General features: G+C 47.5%; 1 protein-coding gene across 2 annotated transcripts in view; it reads right to left on the bottom strand.

Moving 5' to 3' along the window:
• zgc:123010 (uncharacterized protein LOC641500 homolog) overlaps positions 1 to 25,061 on the bottom strand; it is a 165,314-nt gene extending 140,253 nt beyond the window's left edge. For both annotated transcript variants that reach the window (XM_038822347.1, XM_038822346.1), the window contains exon 1: positions 24,916 to 25,061. In XM_038822347.1, coding sequence (XP_038678275.1) covers positions 24,916 to 24,973 — 58 coding nt within the window. In that variant the 5' untranslated portion in view covers positions 24,974 to 25,061. The remainder of the gene's footprint in view (positions 1 to 24,915) is intronic.
• Between the last annotated feature and the right edge of the window lie 215 nt (positions 25,062 to 25,276).

The following is a 25,276-nucleotide window of genomic DNA, read 5'->3' on the forward strand; positions in this document are numbered from 1 at the left end:
GGTACGAAATGTATAACAAATAGATTTTGAGGAGGATTGAATAGACTTGAGCATTTCAACCTAGGCCTACACTCAGGCTAAGTATTGAGTGAATGCTGCACTGTCAGAGGTGCACTTAACAAAAAGGAAACCGAGACTCCATCTGCTCTCTCAGGCAGGAATGGTCCTGTGCCATTAGTTTAATAATGAGCGGGGAAGGCACAGCGCCCAATGGTGGAGTGATTGCAATCGAGGATTCAGAGGAGAAGCTGTAAATGTTTGGAATGCACGATTTGACATTCAGGCAAAAGGAGGGAGTGGCAGATTTTTGTTACAAGATCTCACCGCTTACTCTCGAGGCATCCTAATAATACGGAAACATTCCTTGAGAACTTATTCTCCGCACGATTGCAGTCACTCCTGGCCCGGGGCCCACTTTCTCTCTCTCTTTGTGAATCGCGGAGGAGAGGGCACGTCTGCCATTGTTGAATCTCCTTTCACAACTTCAGCACACCGCAAAGCACTTAACGGCCACTTTGAAGCGTAGTTGTGGTGAATGTAATATATATATGTATATATATATATATATATATATATATATGATAATTCACACTGTCTTTGTAAGCGCAGTAGCGATATCCTACCACTAGGGGGAGTAGCTCTGGGAGTACTCAGGAACTCGTACTGGGCTCCACCCTTGGCTCTGCCCACGACTCCTCCTCCTAGTGCAGCTGTATAAATACCCTTGTCCAGAGTCAGCCTGAGTTCACTCTGAGTTCATCAACGGGTAACAGGCTGGCTCTGAAGTAAGTCGATTAAAGCCTAGATTCATATCGGAAACACGCTTCTGGTGAATTGATGGTTCCATCAGTAGTCACTGTTGAAACGTAGGAAATACAGCGACTAATGCTGTTTAGCACAGGGCTAAATCGCTGGCTTTGAAAGCAGGCCAGCAGCACGGTTCGATTCCCGTAACAGCCTCCCCGAACAGGCGCCGGAATGTGGCGACTAGGGGCTTTTCACAGTAACTTCATTTGAAGCCAACTCGTGACAATAAGCGATTTTCATTTCATTTTTCATAATGTGTGGGCAGTTAGGTCCCACAGACAGCAACAATACCAGATCAACTGTTTTAGTGATGTCGGTGGAGGGACGAACATTGGTACCAAAGGTTTCTCCGCCCTCTCCCCGCCCCCTCCACGCCCCAAACCAGTTTTGACGAATGCCATGGGGACTTTCACATCAAATTGAGAGAACAGACAGGGTCTCGTTTCAACGCCTCATCCGACCGATAGCGCGTCCCTCAGTAGCGAACTGAAATATCAGCAATCGAAGAAGATTGCAGAAGATTGAGTAAGGTTTATCCCCTGCTCATTCCATCCAAGGTTCAGTAGAGCGTGTTCAATTAGGTGAATTAGACATTCAGAATTCTCCCTCTGTGTACCCAAGCAGGCGCCGGAGTGTGGCGACTGGGGGCTTTACACAGTAACTTCATTGCAGTGTTAATGTCAGCCTACTTGTGACACTAATAAAGATTAGTATTATTATTTCTCATCAGATAGGTGCTCACAAGCCAAAAACAGACACCGGGACAAGGAAACAAAGGCTGGGAATTTAGAGAACTGTTCTGTAAGTGACATTGTCATGAGGAATGAAGAAAGTAACTCAATTTCACAGCAAACGTATATAAGGATCTGACTTTTGCAAAGATGCATGGCCCACCCTCCAGGATAAAGAAATTAGAACTTGTTTTGGGGGCGGTGGGGGAGACAGGAACAGACCAGAGGGCTCAATCAGCCTGTCTCTTTCCTGACTGCAAGTAGTTGTCAAACTTTAGTACATAGTGAAGACTTGCATTGACGATCCCCCATCGGTGTTGGTCCTTATTCTACATTGTCCATTATGGCGAGTTTCCGCTAAGCTACACTGCCTGTAGGATATAGTTTAGTGTGTGGTTTGTGTTCTGCAAGCCATTCGAGCCATGTCTGGTCAACTACATAGGGAATTCTTGATGAAGGTCAGTTCTGATCATTGTACGCCATGACTCACACTGCAAATAAACAATAAACTTCCATTTATACAGTGGCACGGTGGCACAGTGGTTAGCACTGCTACCTCACAGCGGCAGAGTGCCCGTGTTTGATTCCCGGCTTGGGCCACTGTCTGTGTGGAGTTTGCCCGTTGTCCCCGTGTCTGCGTGGGTTTCCTCCAAGTGCTCCGGTTTCCTCCCACGGTCCAATGATGTGCAGGTTGGGGGGTTTGGCTGTGCTAAATTGCTCCTTAGTGTCCAAAGATTAGGTGGGGTTAAGGGGATAGGGTGGGCGAGTGGGCATAGGTAAGATGCTCTTTCGGATGATCGATGCAGACTCGATGGGCTGAATGGCCTCGTTCTACACTGTAGGGATTCTACACTATCGCCCTTTCTACAAGCTCAGTATACTAAAATGCACTCGAGGATGCTAAACTATAGCCAGCGGCTCTCAACATATTGGGCGGGAGAATCGCCGGGGGGGGGCGACGTGAATGCCCCCCCCCCCCCCCCCGCTGCCCATTTTCAGCCAGTCCCAGCGGCGTATAATACACCAGGTCTGTACCAGCAATCACCACCGATCAGCGGGCGGTCCTGTGCACCGTGGGGGCACTATTTCCCTCCGTGCCGGCCGCTGTAAAGCTCCGCCATGGCTGGCACGGAGACGAAACCCCCTGCGCATGCGCAGGAAATACATCAGCGGTTCTGCGCATGTGCCAAACCGCGCCGGCCGGCGGAGGCCCTTCGGCTCCGGTTGGCGTGGTGCCAACCCCTCCAGCGCCGGCCTAGCCCCTGAAGGTGCGGAGGATTCCGGGCGGTCCGACGCCGGAGTGGTTCACGCCGCTCCTTGGTGCCGGTACGGCCCACCCTGCCAGTTAGCGGCGAATCCCGGCCATTAAAGGAAAGGGCTTGTTTCTGGCAACTGAAACTTAACTGAGAAAAATAGGGTCGAGGTACATTCAAGTGCAGGTCGAATGTTAAATATTCATGCACACCCTATCAGGAATTACTAGAATTCTCTTCTCCAGAGACCAGTGGCGACTAGGTCATTGAATATATTGTAAGAAACCTCTTGAAAATCCGTGTCTGACCCTTGTTTCCCTATTTAATTCCTGTCTTGCTGGCTGCTTCAATGCTGTAGATTTTGGTATTAAACTGAAACACCTCTGGTTTAATATGATATTTGAACTGGCCAAGGCACGCCCCTCAATGCCGTGTGCTATGTGGCAGGGCCCGGTGAAGTCATTTTGATGGACTTGGAAAGCAGCCAAATGAACTCTTCTGTAATTCCGAGCCTTCAGAAGATTTCATAGAATTTACAGTGCAGAAGGAGGCCATTCGGCACATCAAGCCTGCACCAGCTCTTGGAAAGAGCACCCTACCCAAGCCCACACCTCCACCCTTTCCCCGTAACCCAATAACCCCACCCAACACTCAGGGCAATTTTGGACACGGAGGTCAATTTATCATGGCCAATCCACCCTAACCTGCACATCATTGGACTGTGGGAGGAAACCGGAGCACCCGGAGGAAACCCACGCAGACATGGGGCGAACGTACAGACTCCGCACAGACAATGACCCAAGCCGGGAATCGAACCTGGGACCCTGGAGCTGTGAAGCAATTGTGCTAACCACTATGCTACCATGAAGAAGCAGCTCAGATTCGATTTAATTGAGTTCTAATCAGACCTCACGCACAGCCAGAAGCAGTTTGAAACACCCTCGCTATCAGCTAAGGCTGGCGAGGTAAAGCTCTCACTCTAACCAGCCAGGCCTGTGAAATTTCAACCTCTGACTAAAAGTCTGCAAGCTGTCTGCAGCCAAGTCGGGGAAAGCCTGGCCTCTGTTTGGAAGGCTGGGGAAAGTTCTCTCCTGCGATCTCTCGAGGTCCGGAAGAAGGATCCCTTTCCTCCTTCACTTTACTACAGTTAATCTTGTTCTGCAGAAAGAGCAGACAAAGAGCTTTCAGAGGCAGAGTGGATGGAAAACCCTCTTTTAAATTCTCAAGCAGAGTTCTAAGATAGTCTCGGTGAGACTGAGGTCAGTCAAGTGCAAGTGACTCCCCAGAGGAAATTCTACAGCCTGCGTTTTTTAATTGAAGGCACAGACTTGAGTCCAACTGGTACATTTCCACTCTTCGTGTCCCGAAGAGATCACTGCCTACTCAACAGCAAAGAAACTCAAATCTTGCATTCCCAGTTGAATCCCCGTCCTGTTAATCCTTCCCTACCCACACTTTGTGTTTGTCTTGTGTGTGTGTGTGTGTGTGTGGGGCGGGTGGAACGGAGTTAGGGTAATAATTAGATGAGCAGACCGTTGTTCTATTCTTGCCATTGCATATTTAGCTCTTCTCTTGCTATAAAAAGTTTTTTAATGATTTACTTACAAACCTGGTACCTGAAAGTCATTGTAGTGCTGCAGGGTCAAAGATATCAGCAAACTATATGAATTATTGTTCAATTCACATGTGGTGGGACTCCAGGACCTGTGGGGTTGGTATTGATCGCGCACTAACCCAGTGTGTTGTAACAATATTCAATGCTGCGTTAGATAGAGTTTTGATCAGCAAGGGATTCAAGGGTTATTTGGGGGGGGGGGGGGGGGGGGGAGAGAGAGAGAGAGACAGGAAAGTGGATTTGAGGCCACAATAAGATTGGCCATGATCTTGTCAAATGGTGGAGCAGGCTCAAGGGGCCGAATGGCCTACAGCTTCTCCTAATTCCTGCGTTGTGTGTTCTTGTGGAAGAGAACTGAAGTTAATGAAAGAGACCGGGATGGTGTCGTTTTTCAAGGTTCATGACCAATGGTGCGAAGCTATAACAAAACACTCCAAAGGGTTGTGGAACTTTGGAATGATCTCGTCCAGAAGGGTGTAGATTCTCCATTGTTGAACAGGGACAGATAGATTTTTGATCTCTCAAGGAATCCAGGGATATGGGGAGCAGGACAGGGGGGGGAAAGGGAGTTGAGCTCAAGATCAGCCATGATCGTATTGATTGGCAGAATATAGGCCGGACAGGTCGAATCATCTACTCCTGCTCCTATCTCTCGTCTTCTAGTGGGCACCAGGTTTTAGTCACAGGATAATTCCCCACAAAATAAAACACACCATTTTTCCCTTGTACAAGGCCTTGGTTAGATCGCAATTAGCCATTTTTATTTCCCCCACATTATGGGAGATATTGATGCTCTGGTAAGGGTGAACAGGAGGGTCACAGGATTAATGCCCAGTTTACAAGATCTTAGTTCCCCAGCCAAGGCTGAAACCTCAGAGGAGACCCGATTGAGGTTTCGGGGATTAGATTGTGTTTACGTGGACCAATTATTTCAACTGGATCTGTTGGGGAAGACCAGGGTTTATGCTTATAAGTTGCACATAGTAGATCTAGATTAGATATGCAGCTCTCACCCCCCCCCCCCCCCCTCCACCCCACAGAGGCATGGGGAACTGGCTGCCATCTGTACAGTGAACAATAATGCTTTGTTGTAGATCAGTGAAAGCGAGGCCTCTTCCTGGCTTGGGTGAAGCTTTGTGTAAGGTGAGGGTATCCTATTGTTATGGGCTGAAGTTTAGAAAACTCCAAAGTACATCATGGCGTTCACCTGACCTACAACTGTTTATAGATTTTGGTTACGAGGAGCACAAGGACCTGCCTTTCAGGTGTTATTCAACAGAGTTTTAATCAAAAACAAAGTTTATTCTACAAATTTAGTTAACATTTTATAAACACACACAGTAAGAATTTTTATCAACTACAAACATAAAGACCCCACACAGCCACAGTACTCTATGTATAACCCTGAATAAACTCCCCCTTTAGCTGTTCCAATTTAATAACAAGATCCCATAAATCAGTAACCCCTTTTCAAAGGTGTGGCCCAGCACACAGAGCTCAAGACCTGGTTTGGATGCTCTTGTTGCCTTTCCAAAACAGCAGGTTTGAATTTCTTCTAGAAAACAAGTTATCAAGCAGTTTGGAAACAGCTTTTAAAATGCAGAGAGAGAAAAAAAACCTCCTTTCAACCTGTGCAGAACAAAACCAGTTCAAGCTCAAAGCAAAAGTAAAACTCCGAGCCACAGCCAACTCCCAACACAAAAACAAAAGTAAAAACCCAGAGCCACAGCCCAGCTCCGCCCATGCCATGACATCACTGAAACCACGTGATACGGTCAAAATATTTCTGAAGGCGACACTCCCATGACACTATATATTTACACTAGGATCAACGCGGCACCCTGGACTAGTTTTTATTATTGAAATAATTTTTATTCAAATTTTCACAAAATATCAATAACAAAAAAAATCAAGAAAAGTCAGAACAACCCCCCCCCCCCCCCCCAATATATACAAAAAAGAGAAATAAATTAGTGCCCGTCACTAGCAATGAACAACTGGCATCCTGGACTAGTGTTGATCGGCAGAAGGGATCACCTTGGTGTTCTGTGCCTAATTAGCCTGGGTTTGCATCATGGCTTGACCATCCCTCTTTCTGTAATCTCCTCCAACCCTATATTCCTCCAATCCTGGCCTTTTGCATAACCCAAATTTAATCATACCCTCATTGGTGGTTGAGCTTTCAGCTGTCTAGGCCCAATTCCCTCTGAAAACCTCAAACTCAAAGATTACTTCAACCAAACTTACTCTCACCTCTCCTGTCAACATTTTAATATCTTAAAAAGGTGCAAAATAGAAGCAAGTTGTGGTTGTTTTTGCACCTCTTCCCAGCTATTCCATGTCTCCAGGATGGCAGAGAGAGCTCATGTAAGGCAGTCATTTTCAAAGTCAGAGTCACGACCCACAGGTGGGCAGGTGTCATCCATTGCGGCGTTCCAGATCACGGGAATTAATGTGCGATGGCCGCAGCAGCAGCGCTTAAAAATGCCGGCTGCGACCGGTTTTAAAAATGCAGTGAGCTTGCCCGGAGCCCAGAGAAAAGCACCGCCTCCTCCTGACGTCAGCGCGCTGACCTAGCAGAACATTCAATCAGTCTTCCTGCCTGAAGTGACAGCAGAGAACAGGTCACGCACCCCGAAGACGGACGTCACATGCTCTGTGCACGATTGCGATTCCTCCATTTTATTAGCAGCAAACAAGGAACAGGACGATAAAATTTTAAATGGATTGTTCTGTAATAAGGAAGAGAGGGCCAGAGACACAAACAGGCCAGGATCTCACAACTAAACTTGCTGGAGAGAGGGACTCAGGAGAGTCCACAGCAGGACAGGGCAGTGGTGGTGTGAGCTATGCAGGAGAGTCCACAGCAGAACAAAGCAGTGGTGGTGTGAGCTGCACAGGAGAGTCCACAGCAGGACAAATCAGTGTTGGTGTGAGCTGCCCAGGAGAGTCCACAGCAGAACAGGGCAGTGATGGTGTGAGCTGCACAGGAGAGTCTATGGTAGGACAAAGCAATGTTGGTGTGAGCTGCTCAGGAGAGTCTATGGCAGGACAAAGCAGTGTTGGTGTGAGCTGCTCAGGAGAGTCTATGGCAGGACAAAGCAGTGCTGGTGTGAGCTCCAGGACATGTATGAACAACCCACACAGAAATGTAACATTGAATGACAAAGCAAGTGAGATCATGAGGACCAAGCAGGCTCACTTGTTGCTTTAAAGGTAAGCGAGATTGGTGGGTCATGAAGGACGGCCGGCATGGGCCCCTCCCTATCTTTTTGTTTGTTTGCTAAATGCCTACTCATGTTAGTTCAGCACAATAATCCATAGCTACCCCAGTTACATTACCTACATCCAAATGTACCACAACATCAAAGCATCATCATGTAGCTGGAAACCACAAAAAGGAATGCCAAGTAGAAGCATTGAAGGTTCAAAGGAGCAGCTTCGTCTATTGATCATGTAATGTTAGATCCCGAAGTAGAATGAAGTCAGCTGCTGTTAATTTGTGGAGCCTAACAAACAGCTGGGAAAAAAGCACTTCTAGCCAGTGCACTTCCTTCATTAGCAGCTCTGGCTCAGATGGTAGTTCACTCGTATCCACGTTAGGCCGCTGTGGGTTTAACTCCGAGACTCACTGTAGGACTGGGGCACAAAATTCAAAACTGGTACTCCAGCACTTTTCAGATGAGATATAAAACCAAGACCCCCATCTGTCCTCCCTGTCTGATGTAAAAGATCCTCTGGCACCACTTTGAAGAGAAGCAGACGTGCTCTTCCTGGTGTCTTAGTTAATATTTATCCCACTAAAAAATTATCTGGCCATTGTCCCATTTTCATAATTTCTTTGAATATTCGTTCTTGAGATGTGAGCATCACGTGCGAGGCCATCGTACATCCCTAATTGCCCTCAAGAAAGTGTTAATGAGCTGCCTTCTTGAACCGCTGCAGTCCATGTGTTGTAGGAACACCAAGAGTGCCATTAGAGAGGGAATTTGAGAGGATTTTGACCCAACGACAGTGAAGAAACAGCGGGATGCTTCCAAGTCAGGATGGTGAGTGGCTTGGGGGGGGATATTTGTAGCTGGTGTTCCCTGGCAGCTGCTGGCCTGTCCTTCTAAGTGGTAGAGGTTGCAGGTCTGGAAGCTGCTTTCGAAGGAGCCTGGGTTAATTGCTGCTGTGCCTCTTGTAGACGGGACACATTGATGCTCCTGTGCGTTAGTGTTCAAAGCAGTGAATGTTTATTGTGGTGGATATGGTACCAATCACATGCGCTGCTTTGTCCTGGGTGATGTCAAGCTTCTCGAGTGTTCTTCAAGTTTTACTCATCCAGGGAAGAAGGGTATTCCATCATACTCCTGATTTATGCCTTACAGATTGTGGATAGGCTTTGGGGAGCTGCTCTCCACATTATTCTCACCCTCACACCCGATCTTGTAGCCACAGTATTTATGCGGTTGGTTCAGATCAGTTTCTATTCAATAGGAACCACCAGGAGTTTGATAGTAGGGGATTCAGTGATGATAATGCCACTAATGCCATGGGGAGATGGTCATTACCTGGCACTTGTGATATAAATGGTTTCTGTTACTTATCAGCCCAAGCCTGGATATTGTCCAGGTCTTGTTGCATTCACCTGAGGAAGGAGCAGTGCTCCGAAAGCTAGTGTATAAAACAAACATGTTGGACTTTAACCTGGTGTTGTAAGACTTCTTATTGTTGCATCAGGACATGGACCTGCTTCAGTACCCGAGGAGTTGCAAATGGTACTGTACGTTAATCATCAGCAAACACCCTAATATCTGACCTTCTGATGAAGGGAAGGTCATTGACGAAGCAGTTGAAGATGATTGGTCCGAGGACACTATCCTGAGGAACTCCTGCAGTGATGTCCTGGAGCTGAGATGATTGATCTCCAACCACCACAACCATCTTCCTTTGTGCCGGGTATGACTCCAACCAGCAGAGAGTTTTCCCCTAATTCCCACTGACTCCACTTTCGATAGAGCTCCTTGATACCACGCTCAATCAAATGCTGCCTTGATGTCAGGGACAGCCAACCTCACCTCTGGAATTCAGTCCTTTGGGCCATGGGGTGTAATAAGGTCAGGAGCCGGGTGATGCCGATAGAACCCAAACTGACTATCAGTGAGCAAGTTATTGCTGAGTAAGTGCCGATTGATTACATTGTTGATTACCCTGTCCATCGTTTTATTGATGATTGACAGTAGCCCCTTTAGATGGTACTTGGCCGGTTAGCATGTGTCGTGCTTTCTGTGTACAGGACACACCTGGGCAATCTTCCACATTGCTGGGTAGATGCCAGTGTTGTAGCTGTACTGGAACAGCTTGGCTAGGGGCGCGGCACGTTCTGGAGCAAAAGTCTTCAGGACTAATGCTAGAATGTTGTCAAGGCCCGTAGCCTTTGCAGTGTCCAATGCCTTCAGCCACTTCTTGATACCAGGTGGGGCGAAATTGGAGAAAGATTCACATCTCTGTGATGCTGGGGACCGCCGGAGGAGGCCTCGACAGATCATTCACTCGGAACTTCTGCGTGAAGATGACTGCAAATGTTTCAGCCTTGTCTTCTGCGCTGATGTGCTGGGATCCCACTCCACTAGGTTTGAGATATTTGTAGAGCCTCCTCCTCCAGTTTGTTTAATTGCCCACCCACATTCATAACTGGATATGGCGCGATTGATCTGACCCATTAGTTGTGGGATCACTTGGCTTAATCACTTGCTGCTTATGATGTTTGGCAATAAGTAGTCCAGTGTTATAGCTTCACCAAGCTGACACCTCATTTTTCGGTATACTTAGTGCTGATCCTGCCATGCTCTCCTGCACTCTTCACTGAACCAGGGTTGATCCCCTGGCTTGCCGATAATGGTAGAGTGGGGGATATGCTGGGCCATGAGGTTACAGGTGCAGATGGCCCGCAGTGCCTCATGGATACCCAGTCTTGAGGTGCTAGATCTGTTTGAAGTCTACCTCAATTAGCAGGGTGGTAGTGCCACACAACATGATGGAGGGTACCCTCAATGTGAAGACGCAACTTTGTCTCCACAAGGTCTATACGGTGGTCACTCCTATCGATACCATCATCGACAGATGCATCAGCGGAAGATAGGTTGATGAGGATGAGGTCAAGTATGTTTCCCTATTTTGTTGGTTCCCTCGCTACCGGTCGTAGACCCAGCTCTGTCCTTTAGGGCTCGACTAGCTTGGTCAGTAGTGGTCAAGCTGCTCTCGGTGATGTACTTTGATGTACATTCAGTGCCCTTGCGATCTTCAGTGCTTCCTCCAAATGGTGATCAAAGTGAAGAATTACTAATTCACCGCGAAGGCTGGGGGTAGAGAGTGACTGACATTGGGCGCAAAGTGTCATTTGTGGCGGGTTTATCAGGCAGTTTCCCAACAGCTCTGCCTGCGAGTTCCCCACCGTTATTCAATGACATTTAGTCCCTTTTTTGGTCCCTGGGGAGTTTCTCACTCGTTTAGGCCACACTTAGAATTTTGTTCATCACTGGGGTGCTGAACTCAGAGATTGGGCCGCCATTTTGAAAGGGTGACCTGATCTCCAAGTGAGCTTAGGAATCCCCCACACCCATGGGCATTATCCCACAACCCCCCCCCCCCCTCTCCAAATGAGGACACTTGAGGGGCCCCTGCCCTCCCCTCTGGAGACCCCCCCCACTCCCCCTTACAGAGCCCTCCCTTCCTGGACTCCCACCCATCTTCCCCCAACCTCCCAGAGATCGTTCTTGCCTGTCCTGCACCCCCCATCCTTCATAAACCCCCTCCAACTTCCTTTCATGGACATGCTACCCCTCAGACCCTGACCCTTGGCAGTGCCACCGGGGCATGCTTGCATAGCCACCCTGGCAGCGCTCGTCCCACGGTGGTAGCGCCAAGATGCCAGCCAGGAAGTGCCCACTTTCCAGGCGGCCACCCTGCACTGTCCCTGACCACCCAGGGGCCTCCGATGGCCTGGGAGAGCACCCACCGCCTCCCCCCACCCCCCTTTCTGTGGGAGCTTACTGTGCACATTTTAGCCACCATGTATCCTACATCACAACACTCATTACACCTCAAAAGTACTTCTTTGGCTGACAGTACTGTGGTTATGAATGGTGCTATAGAAAGGCAATCTTCCTTTCCATTAAGTTTGTTTCGAATGGCAGCGTCATGCATGGTGGGTTGGACAACATGGAAGAGGGTCCAAGACCAGGAGATGAAAGTCGCAGTCACGACGTTCATTCCAACTCCTGACCTTACGGTCCTTTAGCTGGTGGTTCTCAAAGAACAGTCAGGCTGAACGAGAACGTAGGCCACTGACACGAAACGGGCTGGCGAAGGGCATACAAGAGACCAGAATCCTGACCTCCGCCACTGGCAGAACCTCACACAGAAGCTCCCACATGCACGGCACCAATCACCATAAGCACGAGCAACAACGACATTTTCTAAGCATGATTTATGCTACTGTTAATTTTGTTTGGTTAATATAGAAGTTAGCTTCTTGGCGTATTATTGCGATGATTTTATAATATATTAACAGAATGTTTCAAATGAACGTGCACTCAGGTCATATTAATGCTTAAAATATGAAAATGTCTTTTTTGTTTCTGATATGAAGTAATTTAATTACGATTTTCAATTTAAAAACTACCCGTAAATTACATTTCAATTAAAAAATTCAATGAGGTCCCATTGTTCTCACGAGTGATTTTTTTTTGCCGTGTAGGTGATTCACGAGATTGTCTGTCCCACTGGAACATTGGAGCAAAATGTAAAGACATCCACGGCCAAAACAGGAAAAGGAGAGCAAAAGACAGACAGGAAGGCGGAAATGAAAAAATGCATCCATTAAACAATTTTCCCAACCACAGGACATACCAAGGCACTTTGCAATCAACAACGTACTTTTGAAGTGTAGTCACAACTGGTAAAATGGTTCTGGAGCATAATCTGGCCATCCAGACGTGCTTTACACAAACGGCAATTCCATTTTATTGCATGCCAAGGATGTTTGTGAGGTATTTCTGGGACCTCTCCAGTGTTGTGAAAGGATTTCTAAGAGCCAGAGCCTGGATGCCAATGATGTGAAATGCATCCTAACATTTCCATGTGTTTCAACACCGTAATTATCAGCATCCCTCACTTTAGTCAACATGGGCGGAATTCTCCACTCCCGCGATAAATCGGGAAGGCCGTCGTGAACTCGGCCGAGTTTCACGATGGCCTCGGAGGCCGCTCCTCTCACCTTATTCACCCCCTCCCGGCTAGGAGCGGCACTCCGTAACTCTCAGCCGCCGAGCCTTGACTCTTTCCCGGCTTGGGCGGCTCAAACCCCCGCATGCGCGGCTGACGTCACAATGGCTGACGGCTCAAACCCGCGCATGCGCGGTTGCCGTCTTCCCCTCTGCTGCCCCGCAAGACGTGGCGGTTTGATCATGCGGGGCGGCGGAGGGGAAAGAGTGCGTCGCTTGAGACGCCGGCCCGACGATCGGTGGGCACCGATCGCGGGCCAGTCCCCTCCCGAGCACAGCCGTGGTGCTCACTCCCTTCTCCGCCTCCCACAAGCCTCAAACCAGGATTTGGCGGCCATGTTCACGACGGCAGCGCCCAGGTGTGGTTGCCGCCGTCGTGAACCGGTCGAGAACGGCAGGCCATTCAGCCCATCCAGGCCGGAGAATCACCGGTCACCATGAAAAACGGCGAGCGCCGATTCTTCCGAGCCGGGGGGGGGAGGGGGGGGGGGGGGGGAGAATCACGGGGGGCGCCAGGGGGGCGTGTCGTGAGTCACCTGGCCCTCCCGCGATTCTCCCACCCGGCGTGGGGAGCGGAGAATTCCGCCCCATATCTCCCACTCTCACCCCACTCTCACCCCAAACCCGGGTCAGTGGAGTGGCTTCATGACAGTATTTGAAACATAATCCAAACTGGCCCCTATCGAAAACCTTCCGAACTTGTCGTGTTCTTTGTGATTCTTGTTCTCAGGATGGAGGTTGTCGTGTTCACAAAGACACAGAAGCTAAGTTCATTAACAAAACATTTATTTGCACTACTTATTAAAGCTCAACCACTTACTCCTATAATAAACAATAATCTAGTAATCTACACTCTACTAATACTAGTCTCTACGCTCTATCTATATCTGTACTCTGATCCCTCTCACTACTCCCATGCTCTGCTCTCCACCCTTCTCCCAGAAGCCTGTGAGTCAGTGCTTTATATTGTTCTGCATCTAGCTCCATCTAGTGGTTAATTATGATATGACATTAACCCTTAGTATTCTGAACATTTTCCATAATGCCACAGAACACTCCACCCCTCTCCTCCTGCAAGATGCTCGTTAAAAATTGTTATAACCTGCCTGCTTACCACCGGCTGGGGACTAATGACAATCCCACAATCCTTTGGGAGTATGAGCTTCCCCAATGAGGGGGGCGGAGAAATCATTAGCAGATTCCTTACATAAATAGAGCTGGCCAGTTTGGAACCAGCAGAGAGAGAGGAGTGAGCAGCAAGGGAAGTTGCAGCTGCTGCTGTATATATATGTTATTGTAAATAAATGTTATTTCTTTATATCCTGAAAACTCGAGCTGGATTCTTCGTGGCCCTCAAAACAAAAACCTACCTCGTTGACCAAGCTATTGCCCTCTGTTTTAATACATCCTACGGTAGCATTGTGGATAGCACAATCGCTTCACAGCTCCAGGGTCCCAGGTTCGATTCCGGCTTGGGTCACTGTCTGTGGCGGAGTCTGCACATCCTCCCCGTGTGTGCGTGGGTTTCCTCCGGGTGCTCCGGTTTCCTCCCACTGTCCAAAGATGTGCAGGTTAGGTGGATTGGACATGATAAATTGCCCTTAGTGTCCAAAATTGCCCTTAGTGTTGGGTGGGGTTACTGGGTTATGGGGATAGGGTGGAGGTGTTAACCTTGGGAAGGGTGCTCTTTCCAGGAGCCGGTGCAGACGCGATGGGTCGAATGGCCTCCTTCTGCACTGTAAATTCTATGATCTATCTCATGGTGCAGTACCTCATCTTTTGATTCAGTGCGCTACAACCTTCTGACCTCAATATCGAGATCAACAACTTCAGGTCACAACCAGCAGCGGCTGGTAATGATTCTGTCGTCGCCACTTAACCTACCTCTAGGAGACCCATTCATTGTTTCTTTATCGCCCCATTGCCACTCCCCTTATTGTTTTGCATTTAATCGCTTCTGACCGCCACCCTTTCACAGTCCCTCAGGAGCCTACTCTGTGGGTAGCATCCTTGTGTCTCAGTCAGCAGTTCCACATTCAGGATCCCACTCCGGACACTTGAAGCACAGGAAACGTCAAGGCTGGCGCTCCAGGGCAGTACTGAGAAGTTCTGTCCTGTCATAGAATTTACAGTGCAGAAGAAGGCCATTCAGCCCTTGGAAAGTGCGCCCTAATTCAGCCTCCACCCTATCCCCATAACCCAGTAACCCCACCTAATCTTTTCAACACTAAGGGGCAATTTAGCGCGACCAATCCACCCAACCTGCACATCTTTGGACTGTGGGAGGAAACCGGAGCAGCCGGAGGAAACCCACGTAGACGCGGGGAGAATGTGCAGACTCCGCACAGACAGTCACCCAAGTCCCGAATTGAGGGACCCTGGAGTTGTAAGGCAGCAGTGCTAACCACTGTGCCGCCCCACCTTAAAACTAAATGGGACAGTAATTATCCCCAACCATGAACACCTGACACCATTGCCACGGTTTTCCCTGGACCTTCCCTTAATCTATAACAACCACAGGCCAGGTGTCAATCAGACTTCAGAATGGCTCACAAGGCCCCCTTCCTTTTACCTTAGACTTTAAGTCACAGTCCCAAAACAATCTTGTAAACCTCATAATTGTAACATATTCCTTCAGTGCTACACTGGAGTGATTTCTGGGGCGGCACGGAGGCGCACTGGTTAGCACTGCTGCCTATGGCTCGGAGGACCTAGGTTCGATCCTGGCCCCAGATCACTGTCCATGTGGAGTTTACACATTCTCCCCGTGTCTGCGTGGGTCTCACCCCACAATCCAAAAATGTGCAGATCAGGTGGATTGGCCACGCTAAATAGCCCCTTAAATGGAATATGTTTTTCAAATGCCTTGATTTCTGCGCTCAAGTCCTGGGGGTCAGACTTGAACACACAACCATCCAACTCAGGAGGCAAGAATGTTACCAACTGAGCCATGACCAATGTGCTGTCTTTCCAACATCACAAAACTGGGCAGCACGGTAGCATTGTGGATAGCGCAATGGTCCATGGTCCCAGGTTCGATTCCCCGCTGGGTCACTGTCTGTGCGGAGTCTGCACATCCTCCCCGTGTGTGCGTGGGTTTCCTCCGGGTGCTCCGGTTTCCTCCCACAGTCCAAAGATGTGCAGGTTAGGTGGACTGGCCATGATAAATTGCCCTTAGTGTCCAAAAATTGCCCTTAGTGCTGGGTGGGGTTACTGGGTTATTGGGATAGGGTGGAAGTGTTGACCTTGGGTAGGGTGCTCTTTCCAAGAGCTGGTGCAGACTCAATGGGCCGAATGGCCTCCTTCTGCACTGTAAATTCTATGATACTATGAAACCAGATTATCTGGTCTTTATCACTTCGTTGTTTTGCAGGAGCTTGCTGTCTTTTCTACATTACAACAGCTTCAAAAAGTGCTTCATTGGTTGTAAAAGGCTTTGGGATCGCCTGTGATATTGAAAGACGCTATATAAATGCAGGCCTTTCTTCTTTCCTTTCCCTTTTCCCCCCTGGTCCCTGCACCTGCCATAAAATCTTATAGCCAAGTTCCGCACACGAGTATGGCCTCAACCTTGGATTCATGTCGCGTTACATTCACCCCCCACCATCTGGCCTGGGTTTGCAAAATCCTACCAACTGTCCCGTCTCGAGACAATTCACACCTCTTTAGCCTGGGGTTACCCCTCTCTCTCTGGCTCTGTAAAGACTTAATTACCTGCAAATGCTCGCATTCAAACTATCGTCTTGCATCTTTGACTTTGTCTTTATAAATGTTTCTGGAACCTACCTCTCCATTCACCCGCGGAAGGAGCAGTGCTCCGAAAGCTAGAGATTTGAAACAAACTGGTTGGACTTTAACCTGGTGTTGTAAGACTTCTTACCCTGCCATAAAAGTAATAAATCTCTAACTTCTGCCAGTTCGAATGGAAGGTCATCGGTCTGAAATGTTAACTCTTGGGCGGAATTTACCCGCTGTTCACATCGGCGGGATATTGCTGTCCCACCGATGGCGCACAGGTTTCTGGCGACGAGGGTGCAGTCAACGGGAAATCCCATCGACAACGGCGGGACCGGTAAATCCCGCTGGCCGGCTGCCACCACCACCGAAAAACAGGCGGCGGGTTGGTCGGTAAATCCCACCCCACGTTTCATCAACCAAAGTTGTTTTGCAAGGGCATCTGAAACTGTTCCAGTCCATAGCTACGTATCCAAAGTGTACAGCAACTCTTGCTTCAATGAACGACACAAAGGCGTTCGTGTAAATGCAGGCCGAATAAACTTAGCAATAACACAGGAGTAAAACATTTGTACACAATGTAACAGCACATTTTAAAAACACTCCCAGCCCAGTTGTAACAATGGCCAATGTCTTCAAAAGAGATACTATCTTGGTTGATAGTACGTTTATTGAACAGTCTCAATGTTCGCCAAATGCACCGTCAACAAATTTAGATGCATGCAATCGGCTCAAGCTAAAAGAAATTAGTAATAGCACAGGTCTCACTGAATCTTATTTTCACTCTATGACCCATTCCCACATTACACAACTCCCATTCTAACTTAACCAGGAGGCAGATAGTCATCGTTAAAGTCAGTTTACTTCCCAAACTTCATTCCCTCTCCTCCTTAAAAATCAAGTTCTTGATCAACTGACCTCATATCTTCTCATGTGGGTCAATGTGGTACTGTTTTATTGTGACATTTTGTTGTGTTAAAGGTACTCTATAAATACAAGTTATCGTCTCAGTAACTTCCCATGACGGCATCCATTACAACATAGAATATTCACCTCGAAAGACTTCTAAACGTCATTTTCCATCTGCATTTCAGTTAGATACAATATAGATTCTCCTCCCGAGAAGAGTTCTACAATATCCATTGTGGTAAACCAGTGTTACACCTGTATTAGGTGATGTAAGGTAGGGCCTGTACTACAGGTTCGCCGGTAGCCCCTGCCTGCTGGCGCCGCCCAGTAGGAGGAACGTGTCCTCTATTCAGCAGCCATTTCGCCAGCTGCTGTGGGAGGCCATACATCTTACTGCAATAAAGCCACTGTTGTATCCAACCTTAAGTCTTTGTACAATTGATCGTGCATCAACCATCCTGAACCAATGTGTCTGAACCTCTGTCATATTTAAGCGGCCAGTGAGTGGTGAAGCAACTTTCTTACTCTGTTTGGGAGACAGAGTGGTCTGTCTAATGCCATGTTTATGACATGGCATTAGAGAGCAATTTGTTTGGTGGCATCGTAGCTTTGTAGTAGGAACCATAATATTAAAGTGGAGCTGTGTCACAAAAAGTGCCTCCAGGGCAATGGGTGAGACATACCGAATTTTGGAGAACGAGGGTGAATAAACAGACAAAGCTAAAGTGACCTGGTGAAAACCCCCTCCTATAAACAATCGACTTCACGTGAAATGAGCTTGGGAGTAAATTTCAAACTAGTTCCTTAGATGGGAATGACGTGCCCATTGGGCACCACGGGACCGTGATGTTTTATCAACCCCTCGGGTCACATTGTGTTTTTGTACTTTAAGTTTCCATTGTGATTTGTATTTTGTTTGATGGGGTATCCCTTTAAGGGGAAACGCCCTTCATTGGTCCCTCAGTTTACTTGATTTAATTCAATTGGTTCACCATTTTGCTTCAAAAAGGAGATGGGAATCAGTTCAACTTGGCACATCCCTGGGCAAGAATGGTTTCACATCAGCGAGTGCGAAGTTTCAGGCGTTAAGGAACGGCCAAGGCAGTTTCAGTGACTTCCCTAAAAACAACTTGCATTTAGAGAGAGTTAGCATATAAAATGTCCCCAGTTGTATTACAGGGGGAGAGAAGGGGAGAAGAGAAAGACAAAGTAAATAGGTAAAAGAAAGAAGTGTCAAACTATAGGGATACTGTTTGGATGGATGACTGTCTTGTTTTTTGCGGGAGACAGACAAAGAAGTTTAGAAGTGGATGGGTCTGGAGCGTGTGTCCCATGCAGAACAGCCGAAGACTCTTTCACCAATAATAGAATGAAAGAATGGGGAACACACTGAATCCAGAGTCAGAGGATTGACAGGGGATTACAAGGAGTTTGCCGTGGCCTGGCTAAAGACTGAAGACTATGGGAGAGATCTGAAGATAAGGATTCACTGGACCAGTAATCCAGAGGCCCAGGAGAATGCTCTGGGGACATGGGTTCAAATCCCACCACAGCAGCTGGTGGAATGCAAATTCAATTGAAAGCTAGACTCAGTAACGGTGCCCGTAAATCTATCGATTGTCGTAAAACCCATCGGGTTCACTCATGCCCTTTAGGGAAGGAAATCTGCCCATCTGACCTGGTCTGGCCTACATGTGGCTCCAGACTCACAGCGATGTTGTTGACTCTGAACTGCCCTCTGAAATAGCCTAGCCCAGGGGTGGGCAAACTTTTCCGTGCAAGGGCCACATTCAGAAATTCACAATTTTAAAGGGCCGCATAGTATATCAAGTAAAATAATTACTTCACCCGATTATGATTCTGGGCGCCTCATATAGAACATATCGGCCCTCGACGTTGTGCCAAGAAATGATCACCCTACTCAAGTCAACAAATCCACCCTATACCAGTAAGTAACCCAACAGCCCCCCCCCCCCCCATTAACCTTAAAAAAATAATTAAAAATTAAAAAAAAAAAAAAAATTTGTTTAATTAAAAAAAAAATTAATTTTTTTTTTAATGACTTGGTGGGCCGCATAAAGACCTTTGGCGGGCCGCATGCGGCCCGCGGGCCGTAGTTTGCCCACCCCTGGCCTAGCCACTCAGTTCAAGGGCAATTAGGGATGGTCAATAAATGCTGGCCTTACCAATTCACATCCTGTGAATTATACTTTTTTATTGAAATCTTATGCATTGGAAAACTGATAGACAGAGTGGGCCAGAGAGTGATGGGTGAGCAGGACCTACTATTGAGCTTAGAACAACCTGAGTTTTATGTAAATTGAGGATTTGAGGTTGGGATTATACCAGCACTGGAGCGTCTCCACATCATGACGAGCACTGGAGTTCAGCATCAATGATATCTCCAATAAATAGACCAGGCATCCTCTACAAAACAGGCTGCAGCTTTACCTAGCCAGTAGGGGCAAAGGTAGCATGATTTCCAAGATTCAATTGAGTTTCTATCACTGCATTCCAGTTCACCCCAAAATATTGCTTGTTAACGCACAACTTCATCATTGGTAAGTTAAGGAATATACACTTTGAGAAAGTGGCTTAGGATATAAACCAGTACTTTTTTATTGAACAATCAGCAGCTAAATAGAGTGCACAGCACAATCTACAGCAGTCACAATTTTTTAGAATAATAATCTTTATTATTGTCACAAGTAGGCTTACATTAACACTGCAATGAAGCTAATGTGAAAATCCCCTAGTCGCCACACTCGGGCGCCTGTTTGGGTACACAGAGGGAGGATTCAGAATGTCCAAATTACCTAACAAGCACGTCTTTCGGGACTTGTGAAGGAAACCGGAGCACCCGGACCGAGCCCACGCAGACACGGGGAGAACGTGCAGACTCCGCACAGTGACCCAAGCAGAAATCGAACCCAGGTTCCTGCTGCTGTGAAGCAACAGTGCTAACTACTGTGCTACCGTGATTTTATGATTCCCAGTGAAATATCAAAACAACAAAGATGTTGATTGGACATTAAGTCTCAACATTACGTTGTTCCTTGGAACACAGTCACTTTTCACATAGGTATACACTGCCAAGGACATAGATCAATCTTTGATCAGGACGTCCGATGTTCAGGACGTCAAAGTGTGCAGTGATGCAGTGGGGAAGGTAACACTGACAAAGGAGAGTACTTGCAGGCACGGAGATCGGTTGAAGTGTGTATACTTCAACGCAAGAAGCATCAGGAATAAGGTGGGTGAACTTGAGGCATGGATCGGTACTTGGGACTACGATGTGGTGGCCATCACGAATACTTGGATAGAAGAGGGGCAGAAGTGGTTGTTGAAGGTTCCTGGTTATAGATGTTTCAATAAGATTAGGGAAGGTGGTAAAAGAGGTGGGGGGGGGTTGCATTGTTAATTAGAGATAGTATAACAGCTGCAGAAAGGCAGTTCGAGGGGGATCTGCCTACTGAGGTAATATGGGTTGAACTCAGAAATAGGAAAAGAGCAGTCACCTTGTTGGGAGTTTTCTATAGGCCCCCCAATAGCAGCAGAGATGCAGAGGAAACAGATTTTGGGAAGGTGCAAGTCACAGGGTTGTCGTCATGGGTGACTTCATCTTCCAAATATTGAGTGGAAACTCTTTCGATCAAATAGTTTGGATGGGGTGGTGTTTGTGCAGTGTGTCCAGCAAGCTTTTCTAACACAGTATGTAGATTGTCCGACCAGAGGGGAGGCCATATTGGATTTGGTACTTGGTAATGAACCAGGGCAAGTGATAGATTTGTTAGTGGGGGAGCATTTTGAAGATAGTGAACACAATTCTGTGACTTTCACTTTAGTAATGGAGAGGGATAGGTGCGTGCAACAGGGCAAGGTTTACAATTGGGGGAAGGGTAAATGCGATGCTGTCAGACAAGAACTGAAGTGCATAAGTTGGGAACATAGGCTGTCAGGGAAGGACACAATTGAAATGTGGAACTTGTTCAAGGAAGAGATACTACGTGTCCTTGATATGTATGTCCCTGTCAGGCAGGGAAGAGAGGATCGAGTGAGAGAACCATGGTTGACAAGAGAGGTTGAATGTCTTGTTAAGAGGAAGGAGACTTATGTAAGGCTGAGGAAACAAGGTTCAGACAGGGCGCTGGAGGGATACAAGATAGCCAGGAGGGAACTGAATAAAGGGATTAGGAGAGCTAAGAGAGGGCATGAAAAATCTTTGGCGGGTAGCATCAAGGAAAACCCCAAGGCCTTTTACACATATGAGAGAAATAGGAGAATGACTAGAGCGAGGGTGGGTCCGATTAAGGACAGTAGCGGGAGATTGTGTATTGAGTCTGATGGGATAGGGGAGGTCTTGAACGAGTACTTTTCTTCAGTATTTAGAATGAGAGGGGCCATATTGTTGGAGAGGACAGTGTGAAACAGACTGGTAAGCTCGAGGAGATACTTGTTAGGAAGGAAGATGTGTTGGGCATTTTGAAAAATTTGAGGATAGACAAGTCCCCCGGGCCTGACGGGATATATCCGAGGATTCTATGGGAAGCAAGAGATGAAATTGCAGAGCCGTTGGCAATGATTTTTCATCCTCCCTGTCAACAGGGGTGGTACCAGGGTATTGGAGAGTGGCTAATGTCGTGTTCCTGTTCAAAAAAGGGAATAGGGAGAACCCTGGGAATTACAGGCCAGTTAGTCTTACTTCGGTGGTAAGCAAAGTAATGGAAAGGGTACTGAGGGATAGGATTTCTGAGCATCTGGAAAGACACTGCTTGATTAGGGATAGTCAGCACAGATTTGTGAGGGGTAGGTCTTGCCTCACAAGTCTTATTGAATTCTTTGAGGAGGTGACCAAGCACGTGGATGAAGGTAAAGCAGTGGATGTGGTGTAGATAGATTTTAGTAAGGCATTTAATAAGGTTCCCCATGGTAGGCTTATGCAGAAAGTAAGGAGGCATGGGGTAGTGGGAAATTTGGCCAGTTGGATAACGAACTGGCTAACTGATAGAAGTCAGAGAGTGGTGGTGAATGGCAAATATTCAGCCTGGCACTCAGTTATCAGTTGCGTACCACAGGGATCAGTTCTGGGTCCTCTGCTGGTTGTGATTTTCATTAATGACTTGGATTAGGGAGTTGAAGGGTGGGTCAGTAAATTTGCAGACGATACGAAGATTGGTGGAGTTGTGGATAATGAGGAGGGCTGTTGTCGGCTGCAAAGAGACATAGATAGGATGCAGAGCTGGGCTGAGAAGTGGCAGATGGAGTTTAACCCTGAAAAGTGTGAGGTTGTCCATTTTGGAAGGGCAAATATGAATGCGGAATACAGGGTTAACGGTAGGGTTCTTGGCAATGTGGAGGAGCAGAGAGATCTTGGGGTCTACGTTCATAGACCTTTGAATGTTGCCACTCAAGTGGATAGAGCTGTGAAGAAGGCTATGGTGTGCTAGCGTTCATTAGCAGAGGGATTAAATTTAAGAGCCGTGAGGTGATGATGCAGCTGTACAAAACCTCGGTAATGCCATATTTGGAGTACTGTGTGCAGTTCTGGTCACCTCATTTTAGGAAGGATGTGGAAGCTTTGGAAAAGGTGCAAAGGAGATTTACCAGGATGTTGCCTGGAATGGAGAGTAGGTCTTACCAGGAAAGGTTGAGGGTGCTAGGCCTTTTCTCATTGGAACGGAGAAGGATGAGGGGCGACTTGATAGAGGTTTATAAGATGATCAGGGAAATAGATAGAGTAGACAGTCAGAGACTTTTTCCCCGGGTGGAACAAACCATTACAAGGGGACATAAATTTAAGGTGAATGGTGGAAGATATAGGGGGGATGTCAGAGGTAGGTTCTTTACCCAGAGAGTAGTGGGGGCATGGAATGCACTGCCTGTGGAAGTAGTTGAGTCGGAAACATTAGGGACCTTCAAGCGGCTATTGGATAGGTACATGGAATATGGTAGAATGATGGGGTGTAGATTAATTTGTTCTTAATCTGGGACAAACGTTCGGCACAACATCGTGGGCCCGAAGGGCCTGTTCTGTGCTATATTTTACTATGTTCTATTTGACCTCAGACTGTGAGACAGCCAGTCACAAATATACCATCGCCAATCGTTTTGAGGTTTAATCAGAACAAAGCTCCGTTAAAAACTCAATGCCTCAGAGCCACACTGTATCGGCCACGTGGGGCAGACACAAAACACACAATACTTCAATTTCAAGACCAAGCCTCCCGTGACTCCACACACTTACACTGAATCGCTGAACTACTTAAAGATATCAATCGAGTGAGCTGTGCAACAGTTACTTGAACAGCGTATTCTCCATCTGATACAACAGCAACTTCCATTTATACAGCACCTCGCAGAGTAAAATAACCTCCACGGGAACGTTAACAAAAGATGGCACTCAGCCACATGAAGGGATGTCAGAACAAATGACCCTGAGCTTGGCAAGAGCAGTAGGTTCCAAGGAGTTTCTTAGAATGAAGCAAGAGAGGTGCGTGGGGGGGGGGGGGGGGGGGGGGTTAGGGAGGAAGTTCCACAGCCAAGAGCCCAGGTAGCTGAAGCTAAAGAAGAGGAAACAGCTCCACTAGCGGAGGGAACGGTCATGGCCCAAGCTTCAGTTTGCAACGAGAACAGTGTTTGGCATCCCCTCCCTCTCCAGGGCAATGCAATATCTGAAGTGCAATTTTTTTTTTTGCAATATTATGCAACGTAATGGGGCACCACCTGTAAAATGACATAACACTTCAAAGCTCCCTGCAAGATAATAATGGAAAAGGGCAATCCAATGCCCTCGATTTCCTCCATGAGGCCCATCACGCGAAGACTGCTCCACAAGACTTCCCTGCCACCTTCCTCGGAAGGTTGGAGATGATATAAACTGACTTTCCAATGTGAGAATGTCAGAGCCAGCACCTTGCAAAGCTGATCCTCCATATGTACCAGGACACAGTATAGATTTCAGAGCCACAAGGTGAAGATCAGGGGAGTGTCCGGGTCAAGGCAGCCCCCCTTAACCAACATAGCTCATCACAGATCAAGTCAGCCAGCCATCCTATCCCATCCCATCCCTGGGATCTTGCTGCTCATAGAGCAGCTAGCATCGTTTCCTAACGGCCAATCGTCATTGCAGGGCAAAATAGTTCACTAGACTTGGAGAGCTTTTACTGAGATTAGTATCAATGCCCTTTGAACACACCCTGCTGCCTTAAACTAATTTGGAGAGGAAACACACATTGCTGTTCAGAAGACATTGCATTTTATATATATACACATACATACATTTTTTAAACCTCAACAATGGCGCTGGTTAACTGACAGCACAGTTAGTTAAAAAAAAGGGGGTTAGATCAAAATAAATCCTTTAGTTCACATAACTTCCTTCAACGTTCGCTCGGTCGCTCATTGGGCATTTCAAAGTAATTTCAAGAATTCGGAGTGCGAGGAGTTGGGGGACTTCCAAAACTTTTAAACAAAGTTAACTTTTATGATCAATGGCCAGGCCCTCAGTTGCCAATTGCTAACTGATGGGAGGTTCCTCAGTGGGGGTGAGCACAGCCGCTTGGAGACAGTGTCCGGGGTGCGAGTGGTGGGGCACTCACCTCCGGGGAAGCCCAGCAGTCTGCAGAGGTCTCTGACTGACAGCATGTCGCCCCTCATTCCGCATCCTCGCAGCGCTCGCTGTCCCGGGGCTCAGCCTCCCTCGGTGCCCCGGCACTGCCCCTGCCCCACTGCACAGCCTGCCCGACTAGCGGAGGGAATGGGTCGTTGCAGAAGCTGCAGTTTGCAAAGAAATCAGTGTTTGGCGATCCCCTCCCTCTCCAGGGGCGATGCAATACCCACTGCCAGTTTTATGCAATGTAATGTGGCAACTCCTGACAAACGACTTTTTTTTTGCAATACTTAAAGCTCCCTGCAGAATAATAATGTAAAAGACTGGCCTTCCAAATATTATCCAATGCA

This window comes from Scyliorhinus canicula, chromosome 16 (genome assembly GCF_902713615.1).
Source record: "Scyliorhinus canicula chromosome 16, sScyCan1.1, whole genome shotgun sequence".
In the NCBI taxonomy this organism is placed as follows: Eukaryota; Metazoa; Chordata; class Chondrichthyes; order Carcharhiniformes; family Scyliorhinidae; genus Scyliorhinus; species Scyliorhinus canicula.